The sequence below is a fragment of the Alosa sapidissima genome, chromosome 11 (assembly GCF_018492685.1).
Source record: "Alosa sapidissima isolate fAloSap1 chromosome 11, fAloSap1.pri, whole genome shotgun sequence".
NCBI classification, from domain to species: Eukaryota; Metazoa; Chordata; class Actinopteri; order Clupeiformes; family Clupeidae; genus Alosa; species Alosa sapidissima.
This window is the reverse complement of record NC_055967.1, coordinates 10,827,613-10,842,243: the sequence shown is the minus strand read 5'-3', so window position 1 is coordinate 10,842,243 and position 14,631 is coordinate 10,827,613. Positions and strand designations below refer to the sequence as shown.

General features: G+C 46.0%; 1 protein-coding gene across 1 annotated transcript in view; it reads left to right on the top strand.

The window, feature by feature from the left end:
• Positions 1-14,631, top strand: part of LOC121724120 (doublecortin domain-containing protein 1-like) — a 77,738-nt gene that overhangs the window by 35,701 nt on the left and 27,406 nt on the right. Inside the window, exons 10-17 of the mRNA XM_042110477.1 lie at positions 2,094-2,183; positions 3,748-3,906; positions 5,713-5,814; positions 6,569-6,735; positions 10,387-10,512; positions 11,357-11,462; positions 12,475-12,612; positions 14,350-14,471. Of these exons, the coding sequence (XP_041966411.1) occupies positions 2,094-2,183; positions 3,748-3,906; positions 5,713-5,814; positions 6,569-6,735; positions 10,387-10,512; positions 11,357-11,462; positions 12,475-12,612; positions 14,350-14,471 (1,010 nt within the window). The remainder of the gene's footprint in view (positions 1-2,093; positions 2,184-3,747; positions 3,907-5,712; positions 5,815-6,568; positions 6,736-10,386; positions 10,513-11,356; positions 11,463-12,474; positions 12,613-14,349; positions 14,472-14,631) is intronic.

Below are 14,631 nucleotides of genomic sequence, written 5' to 3'. Positions count from 1 at the left end.
TAAGGTTCTCTTTGCTCCTGGTAGTTGTGGCTGATTTGAGTGTTGCCGTTGATATACAGGCAAAGTCCTTTTAGGCAAGTCCCTCCATTCGGCGGCCATATACCAACGTTTTATGGGCACTCATCGGGCACAGTCTTTGGGTCGAACTGCGTGTGCGCAAGGCTTCACGTCACCAATCTTGCTCCAGCGGCGAGATCACAACACATGATTGGTACGATGTCTTCACAACACACCATATGATTGGCTCAATGTATTCACATCACACCACATGATTGGCTCAATGTATTCACATGTCAACGTTTTGCCGAGGAAGGGGTGGGATAGACAACGGCCATATTGGCGTGACAAACTAGCCCCATGCATTTCTATGGAGTATTTTTTGAGTGCTGTGTCTCCACATTAGAAAGTCTCTGGTACAGGTATCACATTTGGTCGAATTACTGACTTTCATGGGAACTGGTAAAGCAATGCCCGTGGAGTTGTGTGAAGCAGCAGTTAGCTTTGTTTTCCATATAGAAGTGAACGCAGAACTTTGACAAAGTTCAGGAAAGAGGTGGTGACGTGTTGTGTTGGGTCCAGGAGAACAGGTGTTATCATGCTCCGCGGTTCACTGTATCACCCCATGCTTCATTAGGCATCAACGTGCCGAGATATTTTCAGTGTTACCTCACTATGCTCTCCTTCCAGCGTGGGCTTGCTAATTGCCTGATGAGCTTCTCTCATCCTCCACAGTTTCACTTCCTCAACATAACACATGCATTGGAAAACAAGCATTTCACAATAGTGGGGAAAGAGAGAGTGAATGGCAGACACAACAAGTAAGGTATTTGTTGTGCTGTTGTTTTTTTTTAATTTTTTTTTTATTTATCTAGGGCTCTATTTATTAGGGCTCTGCCCTGTTGCAGGTTTCCGTCTTTGCCGCTGCGGTACAGAGATTGGAATGTTATGCATCACTGGCCACGAACGGCAGCCTCCAACTGTTCTCTCTGCTGCAGTCGGCGTGTCGACGCAGGAACAGACACATAACCCGCTAAACTGAGGGTGCGACTTCACAGTTTGCCTGAAAGGCCTGCGGTGAGAGACTACCGGCTTCACCGACAGCTTTTGTTTTTTTTTTGTGTTTTTTTGGGGGGATTGAGAGCGATGGAGGTTGGGATGGATGGGGTTCAGCTGCTCTTTTCCGCAAACTGCTCTGTGGTTTGCTGTGGCACTCTGTGGTGTGCAGATGACATATGGAGATGAGAGAGTGAAATGGCAGCCAGTGGAATCTATTTATCGGTTGGGTCCTCTCCCTGCATAATGTGACTCCCACTCAGCACTCTCCTTGCTCCTTGAAAAAAGAGTCCAGCTACACGCTGTCCAAGTTAAGGAGACACGAGGTTCAAACTCGAAAGACCTGCACAGGTTTCGACGTCTCACGTCTTTGTTCCCTTCAGTGCAGGACAAGAAGGAACAAAAATAAACGGAGGCCTTTACTGTGTTTTCTTCAATCAATGTGCTATTTCTCCTGGTAGCTTCATTTTTGAGCATAGGGTCGCAGGGGATGGATGTCCAGGCAGAAAGCCTGATGAAGGGGCTGGGCTGCGGGCGCTGGGTGAGTCCACTGACAGGTTGAGACTGTAGTGGCCTTTCAGCGCTCTCCTCAGAAAACAACAGCCCTGGGATGAGTTATTGACTTGTGTGTATATTATGCTTCTTTCCTGAGTCGACGTGGTTGTCAGTATAAATAATTGATTTTACACCATGACTGGTTGATTGATAATATTTGTTTTGTTTTTTCCATATAGAGCTTTTACTTTTCTGTTTTTCTTTTGTCAAAGCAATTTTCCCTTGTTGTCTTCTTTTACAAAGTAGTACCTTTAAGAGCATCTTATTTATTCCTACGGCAGACATTTGAAATTGACAGTACAGTAGAAGGATTTCATCAGCCTTACACATTCCACTATTACAGTTAGGCTACAGAAATTGTATTTTGTGTATTTTTTTTTCATTCTCTGTCTTATTGAATTTGTTGGTTACAGTGTTTGTTTTTTTTACTTTACTGGGACATTTCAATAGAGTTGCAGTTGATTCAAAAAGCATTTGTCTTCCAGCTGGAGTCTGTAGAGGCAGGCAGGACAGAGGATGTCACATCAAAGATCCTCAGTTTCACCGGGACACAACGGGCAACGGCCAGAGAGAAGGTGCAGTTTATCTTAATTAATAAAGATGTGCTTTACTGTTGAGCTTAAACCCTTATGACCCCCTTACCTAATGAAGAGCTAAGACATACTGCACGTCAAATCATGCCCAATCTGCAGTGTAACATAACTCTTACACACCGGCTTCAAATTGTAACCTAAAATGTGGTTTTAAACGTAGACTATTGGCTCTTCTTAGGACAAACACACCCTACTAATGTTACACTTTTGCATAATAACAGTTATAAAACTGTATGGTATGTTTCTTTGGATAGTATGTTACTCCTCAGTACATTTTACACTCTGTAAGGGTGTGAGTGTTAGATGCCGCATCCAGTCTGGCCACAGCTCAATTAGCACTACAGCTCTTGACTGTAACTCACAAATGCTTAAAAGGAGACAGCTGCCTCCTGTTCGGCTCTGCCAGGAAAAACCCTTTGATGCTGTAAAGTTTTCGCCGAAATCAGCCTCGCGCGTAGACAAGTCCGCCATCAATCCCCTCCACCTGATTGTGTGGCCGAGTGTTTTGTCTGCGCTCGCAGCGAGCCGAAGGAGAAACGGAGAGGCATTGAGTCGGGGGGAGGCCCTGTTGATCCTAGACGGAACCTCGTATGAATGCGGACGCGTTCATTAGCCCCTGTCCACTCTCTCTCTCTCCCTCTCGCTCCCTCCCTCTCTCTCTCGCTCTCTCTTTCTTTCTTTCTCTTTTGCTCTCTGTTTCTTTCACTTTTGCTCTGCTTCAGTGACTCCATACACATACGCTCGCAGCCGTGCACAAGAGCCCCCGTCTGAAAACGTAAGCGCTCTGGCCCCGGCACGTAAGCCCCTTCCGAAACAGCACTCGGCGCCACTCACAATGTGCTCACTGGTCTCCAAAAGAGTTGTGCAGATCATGAATTCACAATCGCAAAATGTAGAGCGCATTACGAAAGGCTGTTTGCGTGTCAAGCGCTGATGGGACCTCGGCGTCCGTGTCTTTGTTTATTGTTGTTCCAAACGGTCTTGTAAAATATCTATTCTCACAATAAGTGCTGCCTATGTCGACCAGTGTTCTAATGCAACGATTTGAGGAAAATATCTATTCACTCTGGGGACTGTTTCATATCACCCCACAAAGGCTTGCAGACAGACAGTCGGTTCAGCATTGATTGTAAGCAGGGGAGGGGGGTATGTCATGCTTACAGGGAAAGACATCCTCTCTGTATCAGTTCATCTTCTCATCAAGAGTCAAGAACGCTTCAGGATAAAGCACTAACACAGTTGATAATGCTTGCACAAATACACACACACACACACACACACACACACACACACACACACACACACACACACACTCACCGACACGTACACAAACACGGACACACTGACCCACTCCCTCACCCATTCACACTGACCACGCTCCTGTCTCTCGTGATAAGCTTTTCACAGTTTATTATGGCTTGGCCCTACAATGTCTAATAGGTGTGAGAGAGATGCCCGGTCAGATTTTTCTCTCAGTCCTCTGACCTCCTGTATGTCTCTCTCTTCTCTCTCTCCCTTTCTCTCTCTCCCTCTCTCTCTCTCTCAGGCACAGGCTCAGATTAAGGAACTGGAGGATTGTCTGAGAAATCACCAGCAGCAGCTGTCCATCCTGGGCCGAATGGTGGAAGAAGAGTCTTCCAGCCCAGCAAGCAGCAAGTGGCCCCTGTCCCAGGGCCCCCCACTACCCCAGGGCCTCCAGCTCAAAGTAGAAATGTTTTCTTTTTCGAGAAACATTTTGTTTTTCTTAAAACTTTTTCTTTTTTTGTTCTGTTGAGTCAAAATCATACTTTAGTTTCCTTAAATATTTTTTGCCAAAATATATGCATTTTTCTCTGTGAAAAAGTCATAGAAGAGTTATACTTAAAGTAACAATGTGCAACAACTTGCCATTTTTTATGTATGATTTAAAGATCAACTTAGCTAGAGATCATACATTTTTGAAGGACTTGCCATGGTTAAGTCAGCGGGCTCTATTGAACCAGAGGCCCCATAGAGTGTGGTGTCACAGGTTTATTGTCAGTGTGTGGGGTGTTGCTCTTTGATGCCACCAGTGGTGTGTAAGCACAAGTATACAAGACAACACTGGACCTGTCCTGCTGTGCAGTGCCATTTTCCAGAAGACATCTTGGTCTACCTCTGTCTTTGTCTGTTTGTGTGTGTGTGTGTGTGTGTGTGTGTGTGTGTGTGTGTGTGTGTGTGTGTGTGTGTGTGTCCTCACCAAACTCAGTGGGGTTCAGGTAGGTTCAGGAAGGTCTGTGGGGAGTGGGGGGGGAGGGGGTCTGTCATGCCCCCACCCTCCACATTCACTCTGTCATCCACAAGTGGCTCTGCAGAGGCCTGCCGCCCTGACCACTCTGGACACCTGCGGATACAGAACAGTTGTGACAGTTATCTCTGAGGTGTAGTCTTATAAACTGAATGAGTGAATAATTACAAATACTGGGCAAGTGTATGTCTGTATATATATGGCGACCAAACAGACAGATAAATATGGATGTTTATATAGAGCACTAAATGAATGTAGGTACATTTTATGTATGATCGCTTTTCAAATAGTAATCCAAGTTACTGGTCCTGGAAAGATTTATGACCTCACATTCAGGGGAGTTCTATGTTTGCACGTTCATGAGGAGGTCGCGGCCTCATTAACCCCAGACAGGATGACCGCCCGCCGACAGTCACAGGCCTTTTTACCTGGCCCTGGCACCGTCAGTGTCCTCCATGTGCCTAATCCCTCCTGACTGGCTCCGGAGGAGGCCGATCGGGCCAACGTGGGCCCATCTGACAGGCAGTGTTAATGTGTGTGTGTGTGGGGGGGGGGGGGGGGGGGGTGTAGTGGGTGAACTTATCAAGAGGTGTCAACTGCCCTCTGTCCACAAACAATGCTCTTACAGTACTACACTCACATGTCTCATAGGCAAGGCATGATGAGGAAATGATGAGCCACCAAGTTTGGTGCTTGGTGTTGTATATAGTGTGTGTGTGTGTGTGTGTGTGTGCGTGCGTGCGTGTGTGTGTGTGTGATTGTGTTTGTGTATTGTGCGTGTGTGTGATTGTGTTTTCTGTGTTTGTGTTTATTTGTGTGTGTGTGTGTGTGTGTGTGTGTGTGTGTGTTACACTTGGTGGTATAGGCCACGTGGGTACAAAATGGGTGTCTGGAGGGCTGTACCACTTGGTGCCCGGGATGGTGCATAGCAGCGTGCCATGCTGAGCTTCAGTGAATTAATAAATTGGCTCCAAACCCAGATTAGGCTATGTATTACCCATCTTTGTTAGGTTATACCCAGGGACACACATTTTATCCTTTATTGAAATTCAGATCATTCAGATGATTTAACTGCAGATTTTCATAATCTTGTAACAGTTGACCTTCTCTCCATATCACAAAAAAGCACTACAACAGTATATGCCTTAGTGTCATAATCAAAGTCATAATAACCCACTCTGCGGTGTGCTCTGGTCAGTCTCTATGACATGTATTGCGTGTTGTGATTTTCCACTGTGCCCATAGGTGTACCAGCGGGGCCGAGACTCAGGACACACACTGGTGTTTGTGAACCGCGTTGAGCTTGAGAAGGGTACCCAGGGGGACGAGGAGCGCATGATGGACAGGGTGAGTGGACTCCCTCTCTCCATACACCACATCGCTAACACTGGCAGCCTGCTGTCTGCATGAATTCTACATGTGGTGCTATTTTAAACCATGCAATTTAGTTTCTTTGTTTTCCACTTGTAAAAGTTAAATTGACATTTTTATATTTGTACATTTAACATATTATATTTTACTTTAACATACTGTGTGCAGTTTGATTTCTTGTATGTCTCTACGGGACATTTCTTCTATGATGAGTTTCATGTCTGGATTATAGCACAGCTTGTAGTGTAGTCAGAAACATGGGGTGTTTTGGAGAAGGCTATCTGAACAAGTGATGTGCTCGGCTGGGATTTTGCTGCGAGGGAACCAGAAAGGTCACACCCTCACAGCTGATCCTCTATCTCCCCCTGCTGGCCAGAGTGTGCCTCTGCACAGCGGCCACTGGTCATTTTACGCTGCTGTGACTTCCACTCTCCATGTGATATTCCTGTGTTCCAGTGACAGCTCTCACAAGATGTATCACAGGCTGTGACTTCTCTTTCTCTCTCTCTCTCTCTTTCTCCTCTTTTCTTCCCTCTCCTCCCTGCATGAATTCCTCTGAACATATTCCTCACTCGCTGGGATATATCTGGTGGGAAGGCTGGAATGTCTTTATATTCCTCACCTTCCCTTGTTTCTGTATGTGTGTGTGTGTGTATGTGTGTGTGTGTGTGTGTTTTACTGAGGTTGTTTGAAAAAGCTAAAAAGTCCTGCCACTGCGTGTCTCTTGCAGCTCTTGCAGGTAATCCTAGGCAGGCTCGGAGCTGGTGCCACGGGTAGCCCCTACGGCTGGAGCCTCTCCCCCGCGTGGATATGCGATGAGCAGGGTGAGGCTGTCCGCAGCCCCCTCCACCTCCAGAGCGGTCAGAGGGTCTGGCTGTCCTATGGGGAAGACCACAGGTTAGCCCTCTCTCTATCCCTCCTTCTTAGGACAACTATCATGCATTAGTGTGTTCCCTCTCCTGCAGACAGTTGGGGTTCACTCTGTTTTGGAACAGAATGGCTTAAAAACAGATAGTTCAGACAGTTCTCTCTGTTTCTGTCCACTCTATTTATTTTTCTTTATCTCTCTCTCTCTCTCTCTCTCTCTCTCTCTCTCTCTCTCTCTCTCTCTCTCTCTCTCTCTCTCTCTCTCCCTCCCTCCCTCTCTCTGTCTTGCCTAAGTGGCAGTGCCGTGATGGTGTGGCGGCCCCCTCTCTTCATGTCTGAGTAGTCACTGTAATGATTGCAGATGGGCTCCCTGCAGGGGGTCCCTGGACCCAGAGCCCTGTCATTGTGGCAGAGGGGGCAGCCCCGACCCACCACAGCCTCCCACTCACCCCCATCTCCCACATCACCCACGCCTCCTCGCCTTAATTGAAAACTAAATTTCTGGCTAAATTGTGCATATCCGCAATTTTTTATTATTATTATTATTTTTTTTTAATTATTTCGCGCCTCTGTCACCTGAGCCGTTCAGATACCACTACATTTTAAAGAAGAAGAAGTAATAACTCTTTCCACATTGGGCAGGACCACCTTGTGATCTTTACAGAGAAACTTCCGGAGCATACTCAGTCTGACTGTTGGTGCAATCCCATATAAATGGGATTGGGTGTAATTCAGTGAGGGAAAGGGGTGCAGTGGAAGGAGGTGGGGGTCGGGGGAGGGTGGTCGTGGTGGTGGGGGAGAGAATCATTCACCCATACTGATGGCTCACCCTAGAGATGGGTAGTATTCAACAGGGATTAATGATGATATGCTTATTGACTGGAATTAATGCCTCACAGTTTCCAACACATAGGCCTAATAAACAGAGGGGAACTGTATATCTGCAGGAGGAAAACAGGACGTGATGCAAAATTGTTGAAACGCCACTGATTCCAAAAGATTTTTCACTTCAACTAACACTCTCTCACTCTCATTCATACTCTAGTTGCGGTTGCACCTTCAGAAGTGTTGTATCCTAACACATTATTTAGCAAGCTCATGAAAACAAAAGTATATCTATTCAGTGGCATATTGAAAGTAATATCAAGGTGAATACAGAAGATATGTTTCCTTTTAAAATGACTAATTTTAAAGTAATTTATATACATAAATGTACAGTATTAATATCATTTTTTTTTTTATTTATACTATTCATATTTCCCCATATCATAATTGAATCTTTATATGGATTAAATTTAAAGATATACACAATATCAACACAAGTTTTAGTTCTGAGTCAAACAGATGTTTGTTTGTTAGGGGTATTGGCATGGGGACAATTTGCACTGCCATTGTTTTTTCAGTTTTTTTTTGTTTGTTTTTTTTATTTTTAGAACATCATGTAACATTCAAATGGAGATACATCACTTTAATATTCCATTATGCCCAATATGTCACATTGTTAACAGTAAGTGTGAGAAAATCTCTTGATCAGAATCCCAGAGATATCTCACAGAAAGTCTGAAAGAAAGCGAGCTTGTTTGACATGATGGCAGAAGACACTGCTGCTGCTGCTGCTCTGCCTGCCACTGTGAGTGACAGCTCGAAACTAGGCTGCAAGGTGGGGTGTCTGTCTGAAGTGTGCTGTGGGATGAGCTGGGGCCCTCTAGGGGGTACTGCTCCCCACTGAGGCAGCATGGAGTCGGGCAGACGAGGGTGGATGGGGGATTGTAGCTCCACTGGGGGCATGGGGTAGCTGTGAGAGGGAGGCCTTGTGGCCCCCCAAGTGAGCAGCTGTGAGGAGGAGGCCCCCCATCCCTGTCCCATAGCCTCCAGTCCAGCTGGCCAGCCATCCATGAAGCATTAGCAAGTGTTTGTCCCCGAGCTCCAGGGGTGTGTGGGGGCCGATGGTGGGGGTGGTGGTGAGGGTGGGGGTATGCGCCTCGTCTTTCCTGCCCAAACTACCGAGTCGCTCTCAAGACGTGTCGCTGTGGTCACAGCACGGCGTGTATGGCCTTTCTACCCCTTTCTGAGGCCATGCAAAAATAAATAAATAAATAAATAGATAAATGCATAAATAAACAAACTGCTCATTCCAAGTGCATTTGAGTCCACTGTCCACTGGCTAGTCCATTGCTGGTAAGTGTGGTTTAGTGTTATCTTGAATGCCCGAACCGATATCTCCTGAGTGGCAGATAAAAACCCCTTTGCGATCGTGTTGCCCAGTGTCATCCTAGGGCCTGGGGTTGGATCAGAGGGATGACCGGGAGCTCTGTAGCCCCTGTAGTTTTGAGGGGAGGGGAGGGAAGTGGGTGTCTGTGGAAAGCTCCCCTTGATAACGCACTGCTCCCCTGGCTGGCCTAATCATTGTGCCTGGTGACGGCTGAGCAAATCTTCCACCACGGGAGAGGGGTTGGCAGGGTTAAACTCATTTCTCTGCCGACAATGAGACGCACTAAATGAGCCCATTAGGCACACGGCACTCGTGTAGTGCAGTGGTGACCAAACGAGGACCAGCGCTCTTAAACGCAGGAAGGAGAAGGGGAAGGAGAGGGAGAGTGGGGGGGGGGGGGGGCAAAGCTTGACATGAGCTACTCTTGTAGCAGGAGTCCACCTTTGACCCCAGGGGGGCGTAAGAGTCTTTGATAGGAGCCCATGAGGCAGGCAGTATATCATGACACTGGGAGATGGTAGAGCTGAAGTGACCTAGTCGAGAGAAATCATACAAGGCGAATAAAAAATGTATTAGTGGGGAAATTATAGTGACGTAACCCCCTCCTCCTCACACTCACACACCACCAACTCTGATAAGAATCTAAGGGGGGGGTGGTGTAAAGTAATTGTATTAAATTTGATCTTTTAAAATGCAATTTCCTCGGGAGCCCCATATGTGCCTGTCAGGCTCTTCATGTGAGTCAGATGAAGAAGTTGTCGGCGAAGTCCATTTCGGAGTCGGGAGTCGCCGTAACCGTTGGAGTTTGTGGGGGCGAATTATAATTAACGCAGTTAGTCTGCGGCAGTCCGAGATTGCCCTGCACTTTTCTTGTGATGTGCTTTGAAAGCTTGCGAGCAAAAAAAAAAAAGAAATGTTGAAATGTTCAAGCTTGAATGCACCAAAATCAAAGCTAATTTAGGACAGAGGTTCCACGTCTCCTCCAGCAGTTAATTAATACAATATTGTGCCTCTGTTTGATAGGAAATTGTAGTATTAATTAAATTAGCCTGCAATAGTAAGTATTAATGTCCTAATATTTCCTAATTAAGATTGTATCTTTGTAGGATTATGCTAATTCAATTAAAGGGGTTTCAGTATCGCAAGTATTTCTCTCATTTCTCAAATGAGGGAAATAAACAAAATCCTGAGAGCGAAGTAGACATTTAATTTAAAAGAGAACACAGTCCAAAATAATTCTGTGATGCTTGCGAACAGCATCATAAAAACCACTCTGATTGGCATCACACTGCATTTTCTTAACATGTTTATTATGCCAGCAAGGACTCCCTGTGCTCTATCAGCCTCTGTGCTTCATGCACATGTACTGTTTCACACTACATACTGAGAGAAGGAAATCAATTTGTGTTGCATCTTCGCGATACACAAATGCAAATGTACATGTAAATGTGTGTTTGTCTTTGCCTCAGGCTGTCCAGCAGTGTCAGTAGTGCAGGAGTGCTCACTCTTTCTCTGGAGAAAGTGGCCACTGCAGTGGACGTGGATCATCAGGCCATTCACAAGACACCGCTGGATCCAGATGTAGGCCATGAGAAGTATGCGCCCTTATTTTTCCAAAGGAGGTGGGAGTGTGATGGAGTCTTGGTGATGGAGAGGTGTTTTGCCACCATTGTTAAGGTCCATTACATGGACCTTGAGCAGAATTATTTACCCTGTTGTGCTCTCAGGTGTAGGAACCAGTTTCATTCTCAACATGTTTAGAAACATCTGGATGCAAAATTGTTGATATTTGCCCTTCACTTCCACTGAGAGCAGCAGGCTATTTAATACATTGTGGCTGCAAACAAGCACCGTCACCCGCATGCCCTCTGATGAGAATGACCTCCACCCAAGCCATTACATCCATTAAGCAGCACATACAGGATGCACTGCAGGATGCTCATGCTGGCTAATTAAAGAGTCCACGGTCTGGAGAGCCCGTTTCTACTGGCTCATTGGATCTGTGGGGAATGAGATCATGACCAGTGGGCCTCGATTGACCCGTAGCAAGACCAGGGAGACACAATTGTGTGATGTAACTGTAATTGTCGTGTGACAAACGGCCCCATTCGTACACATGACTTCTGGACCATTTCAGACACGTGTAGATCATAGATGAGAGAGAGAAAGAAAGAGAGAGGGAAAGAGAGAGAGAGAGAAAGAAAGAGAGGGAAAGAGAGAGAGAGAGGGACTGTGAAATGTGTGTTTCCATGTGGGTATGTGTTGCCTTTAGAGTCTAACCTCCTTTTGCCATACTTCTCCTAACATCCTTCTGTTTTGTTTTGTTTTGCTGTAATATGTTCTGACTTTGTGTTTTATAATCTATCATAAATGCAAAAAGCCTTGAGATAATCCATGGTCTTCATTGTTGAAGGTTTGGCATATGCTTATGTTCCACAGGTATCATGCCTCAGAGGAATTTCCAAAGAATCACACTGCTCACCCTACTCAGTGGTCCCTTGTTAAGACCTCTCCAGACACAAGTAACCACTACTTGCAACTTAAGGTACTTACTGATGAAGAAAACAACACAAAAGCATTCACTGTGAGCTACTGATATGCAGCTATTAAAAGTCATATCAATGTGTTTATGTAAATGGAACAGCCATAGAAATATTTAAACGTTACCTCTGTGTCATTTGTTTGGTTTCTTGTCTGTCTGCATGTTTATGCGGTGGAGGATTATATAGAAGCTACTAGACTGATTTCCATGATAGATGGTGCAGGTGTGAAGCATGCAGTAAGAACCTGTTACATTTTGGAGTGAATCTGAACTATGGGGCTGATCCACTTTTTTTAACATTCATGTTTCTGTCTATACTTTAACAAGTTATTTTGTTGTTCCCTTCACCCTGAACATTAATAAACTTGTGATGAAGTTTGCACAGTGATCTATATGTTCCAAAGCGGCAGCCCTGATAGTAATTGCAGTGTGCTGGCTAAACATACACAATGATGATGCCTGCCCACCCACTGTACATTAATTAGATACAATAGATACAGCTCAGCCTGGCATCAAATCCCCCATGGACACATCCCAGAGACCCCTGACAGAAATATCAACCTCTCGGAGACATGTAATTAAATGTGTGCTGCCTCACTGATGAGACAGAGAAAGAGAGAGAGAGAGAAAGACAGAGCCTCAGGCCTGTGCTTATTTAAAACTCCATCCTGCCTCTGAACCCCCCCTCCCCCCTGCCCCACACACCATCAGCAGGTGCAGTGATTATTTCAGCTCAGTTGAGGTCCATAGGGGAAGAAGTGACCTGAAATCTTACAGCTAATTGCATGACATTAACAGCCAAACCCACATATAAAGCATTTACTGATCAAATGTATAGCTAATCCCACATATAAAGCATTTACTGATCAAATGTATAGCTAATCTGTTCTGTATGTGTCCTTAAGAGGAGAAGAGTGTCTGAGAAGTTCTGCTATGCTGTGAAATTCAGTATAAAAATGAATTTGTTTTTGAAAGTTTTTTAATATCAACAGAGGACCTTCCTTCCTTGTTTTAGGAAAATCCAGCAGTGGTGTTTCTCCCGTCGGTCACAGTGGCAAAGCACGCCACGGCAGACAGGCCGACCGGGCAGACCGGTGGTGCAGAGAGCAGCTGGGTTTGGCCATCTTTGGCACATGTTTGGAGCATACAAAAGGTATAATTTACCTCCTCGTACAATATGAAGCTTCCTTAAGAATAAATAAATATATGAAAAAATAAATTAGCTATCAAATAAATAAATAAATAATCCTCACAAGAAAAGAATACATCAGTGACTGAATCATTTGTTGAGAACTTGGCAAAGTGTATGAAAACTTTGCTGAGTTCACAGTAACATTTGCGCAAACCACACCTGTATTTCAGGGAATTTTTAGACACTTTTGGTGTTGTTGTTGTTGTTGATGTCACTGTCAACGTTGTCACCGCTGTTGTTTTTGTCTGGCATCAGGTAAATTCCAGTTCACTAGCTGTGGATACACAGTCAGTGAGTCGGACGCAACAGCTTCTCTCCTCTCTCTCGCGCCCATCCGATACACCCCCCCCACCCCCCCCCACACACACACACACACACACACAAACACACCCCAGTTCAATGGCGTGTGTGACAAGAAGCCCATCATTTTCTGGTCACACTCATCTGGATCTGACACTTTCCCGCCCTAATTCCCCCCAGTTTTTCACAGCTTACTGAGCCTTAAAGCTGCCCAGTTCAGAGGAGGCCACTGAACGTCTTTTCCACATATTTACATTGTAGCGAGCATATACATTCCACGCCAGTAAAACAACAGAAAAACATGCCACATCATACCTTAGAATGCTACCCCTTCCATCTGACAGTTCTCTGTGAAGTAGGTTCAGTGTGGGCTACTTAATTGCTTGTTAGGGGTGGGGTGGAGATGGGTGGGGCTCTTCAACAGCGGAGGTCCTTAAAACATGTCACTGGGACAGTACAGTATGAGGAACTGAAGGCCGTTTCGGGGGGAAAAGAAGTGTGAAATTGATGAGGTGAGTGTGACTGGGGTAGTGATATGAGACAGATAGTGGAGGTCAGCTCCTAGTCTCTGCCGATAAGGCCCACATTATCCTCCCCGCCGCTCCGCGGGGTCATCCCTTTCCCCTTCGCTGCACGCCCGCGGGTGAGGTAGGAGGGATCAGATCAGGGTGGAGTAGGGTGGGGGTGGAGGAGGGGGAGAAGTTTGTGTGAGCAAGTCCGAGGCGCTCAACTCAATTTGGCCGCAGACTCTTAATCGCCATAGATGACACCATTTTTCCGTGAGGAAAAAGAGGGAGTGAGCTTGCTTGAGTCATTTAATCAGTTCGAATGAACACGGTTAGCCGACGGAGCCAAGTCGCTCGGCCGCGCCGAGGCCCCCACGACTCTGAATTAGTCTAATGAGGAGCGCCGGGCTAGTCAGCGGCGGTGAAAGTCACACTGTGCGCCGAGTCAAGTTGGCTTTGGCTCTGCTGTTCACACCGTGGCGAGCTTGATTCGCCGGCGTGGGGGTAAAGCATTACGAGGCGGCGAGTTAACACGGCTGAGTGACCGACACCTCGGGGCCCGCATGAAACATTTTGACTTGTTTGCAGATAAAAGGGCCAACAACACTGGAACTGACATATGGAAAATGTGGAAAAGAGAGAGAGAGAGAGAGAGAGAGAGAGAGAGAGAGAGAGAGAGAGAGAGGGAGGGAGAGAGAGAGAAGGAGGGAGAGGGATAACTAGCAGAGGCGCTGTTTATGCAATCAGCTCTGAAAGTTTTTGTCATCAACTGAGGAGGTTTTGCTTTTCTTAAAGTTGATGAGCGTACGAAATCTCATACCCTCTTGTCAGACACATTTTCTCACATCCGTACATATGTCCATTTCTACATCCAATTCTATATGATGTCCAGACAGGAGAGATTGTGAGCTGCGCCTTCCCTCAACTCTGCCTGGCAGCTTCCCCTGTGCCAATCACACTAAGAGTCCCCAGTGGAGAAGAGACACAAGCTCACATGCTGCTCCTGCAAAAGAGGTGCCCCTCCTACACCCCACACACACACACACACACACACACACACACACACACACACACACAGCCTGCACTCAGCTAATAACACACTGCCTCACACCTCTCTGATATGTGCAATACACACCCACTGCTGAGGGTGAGGTGTTGAGTCCAGTCGGTAATG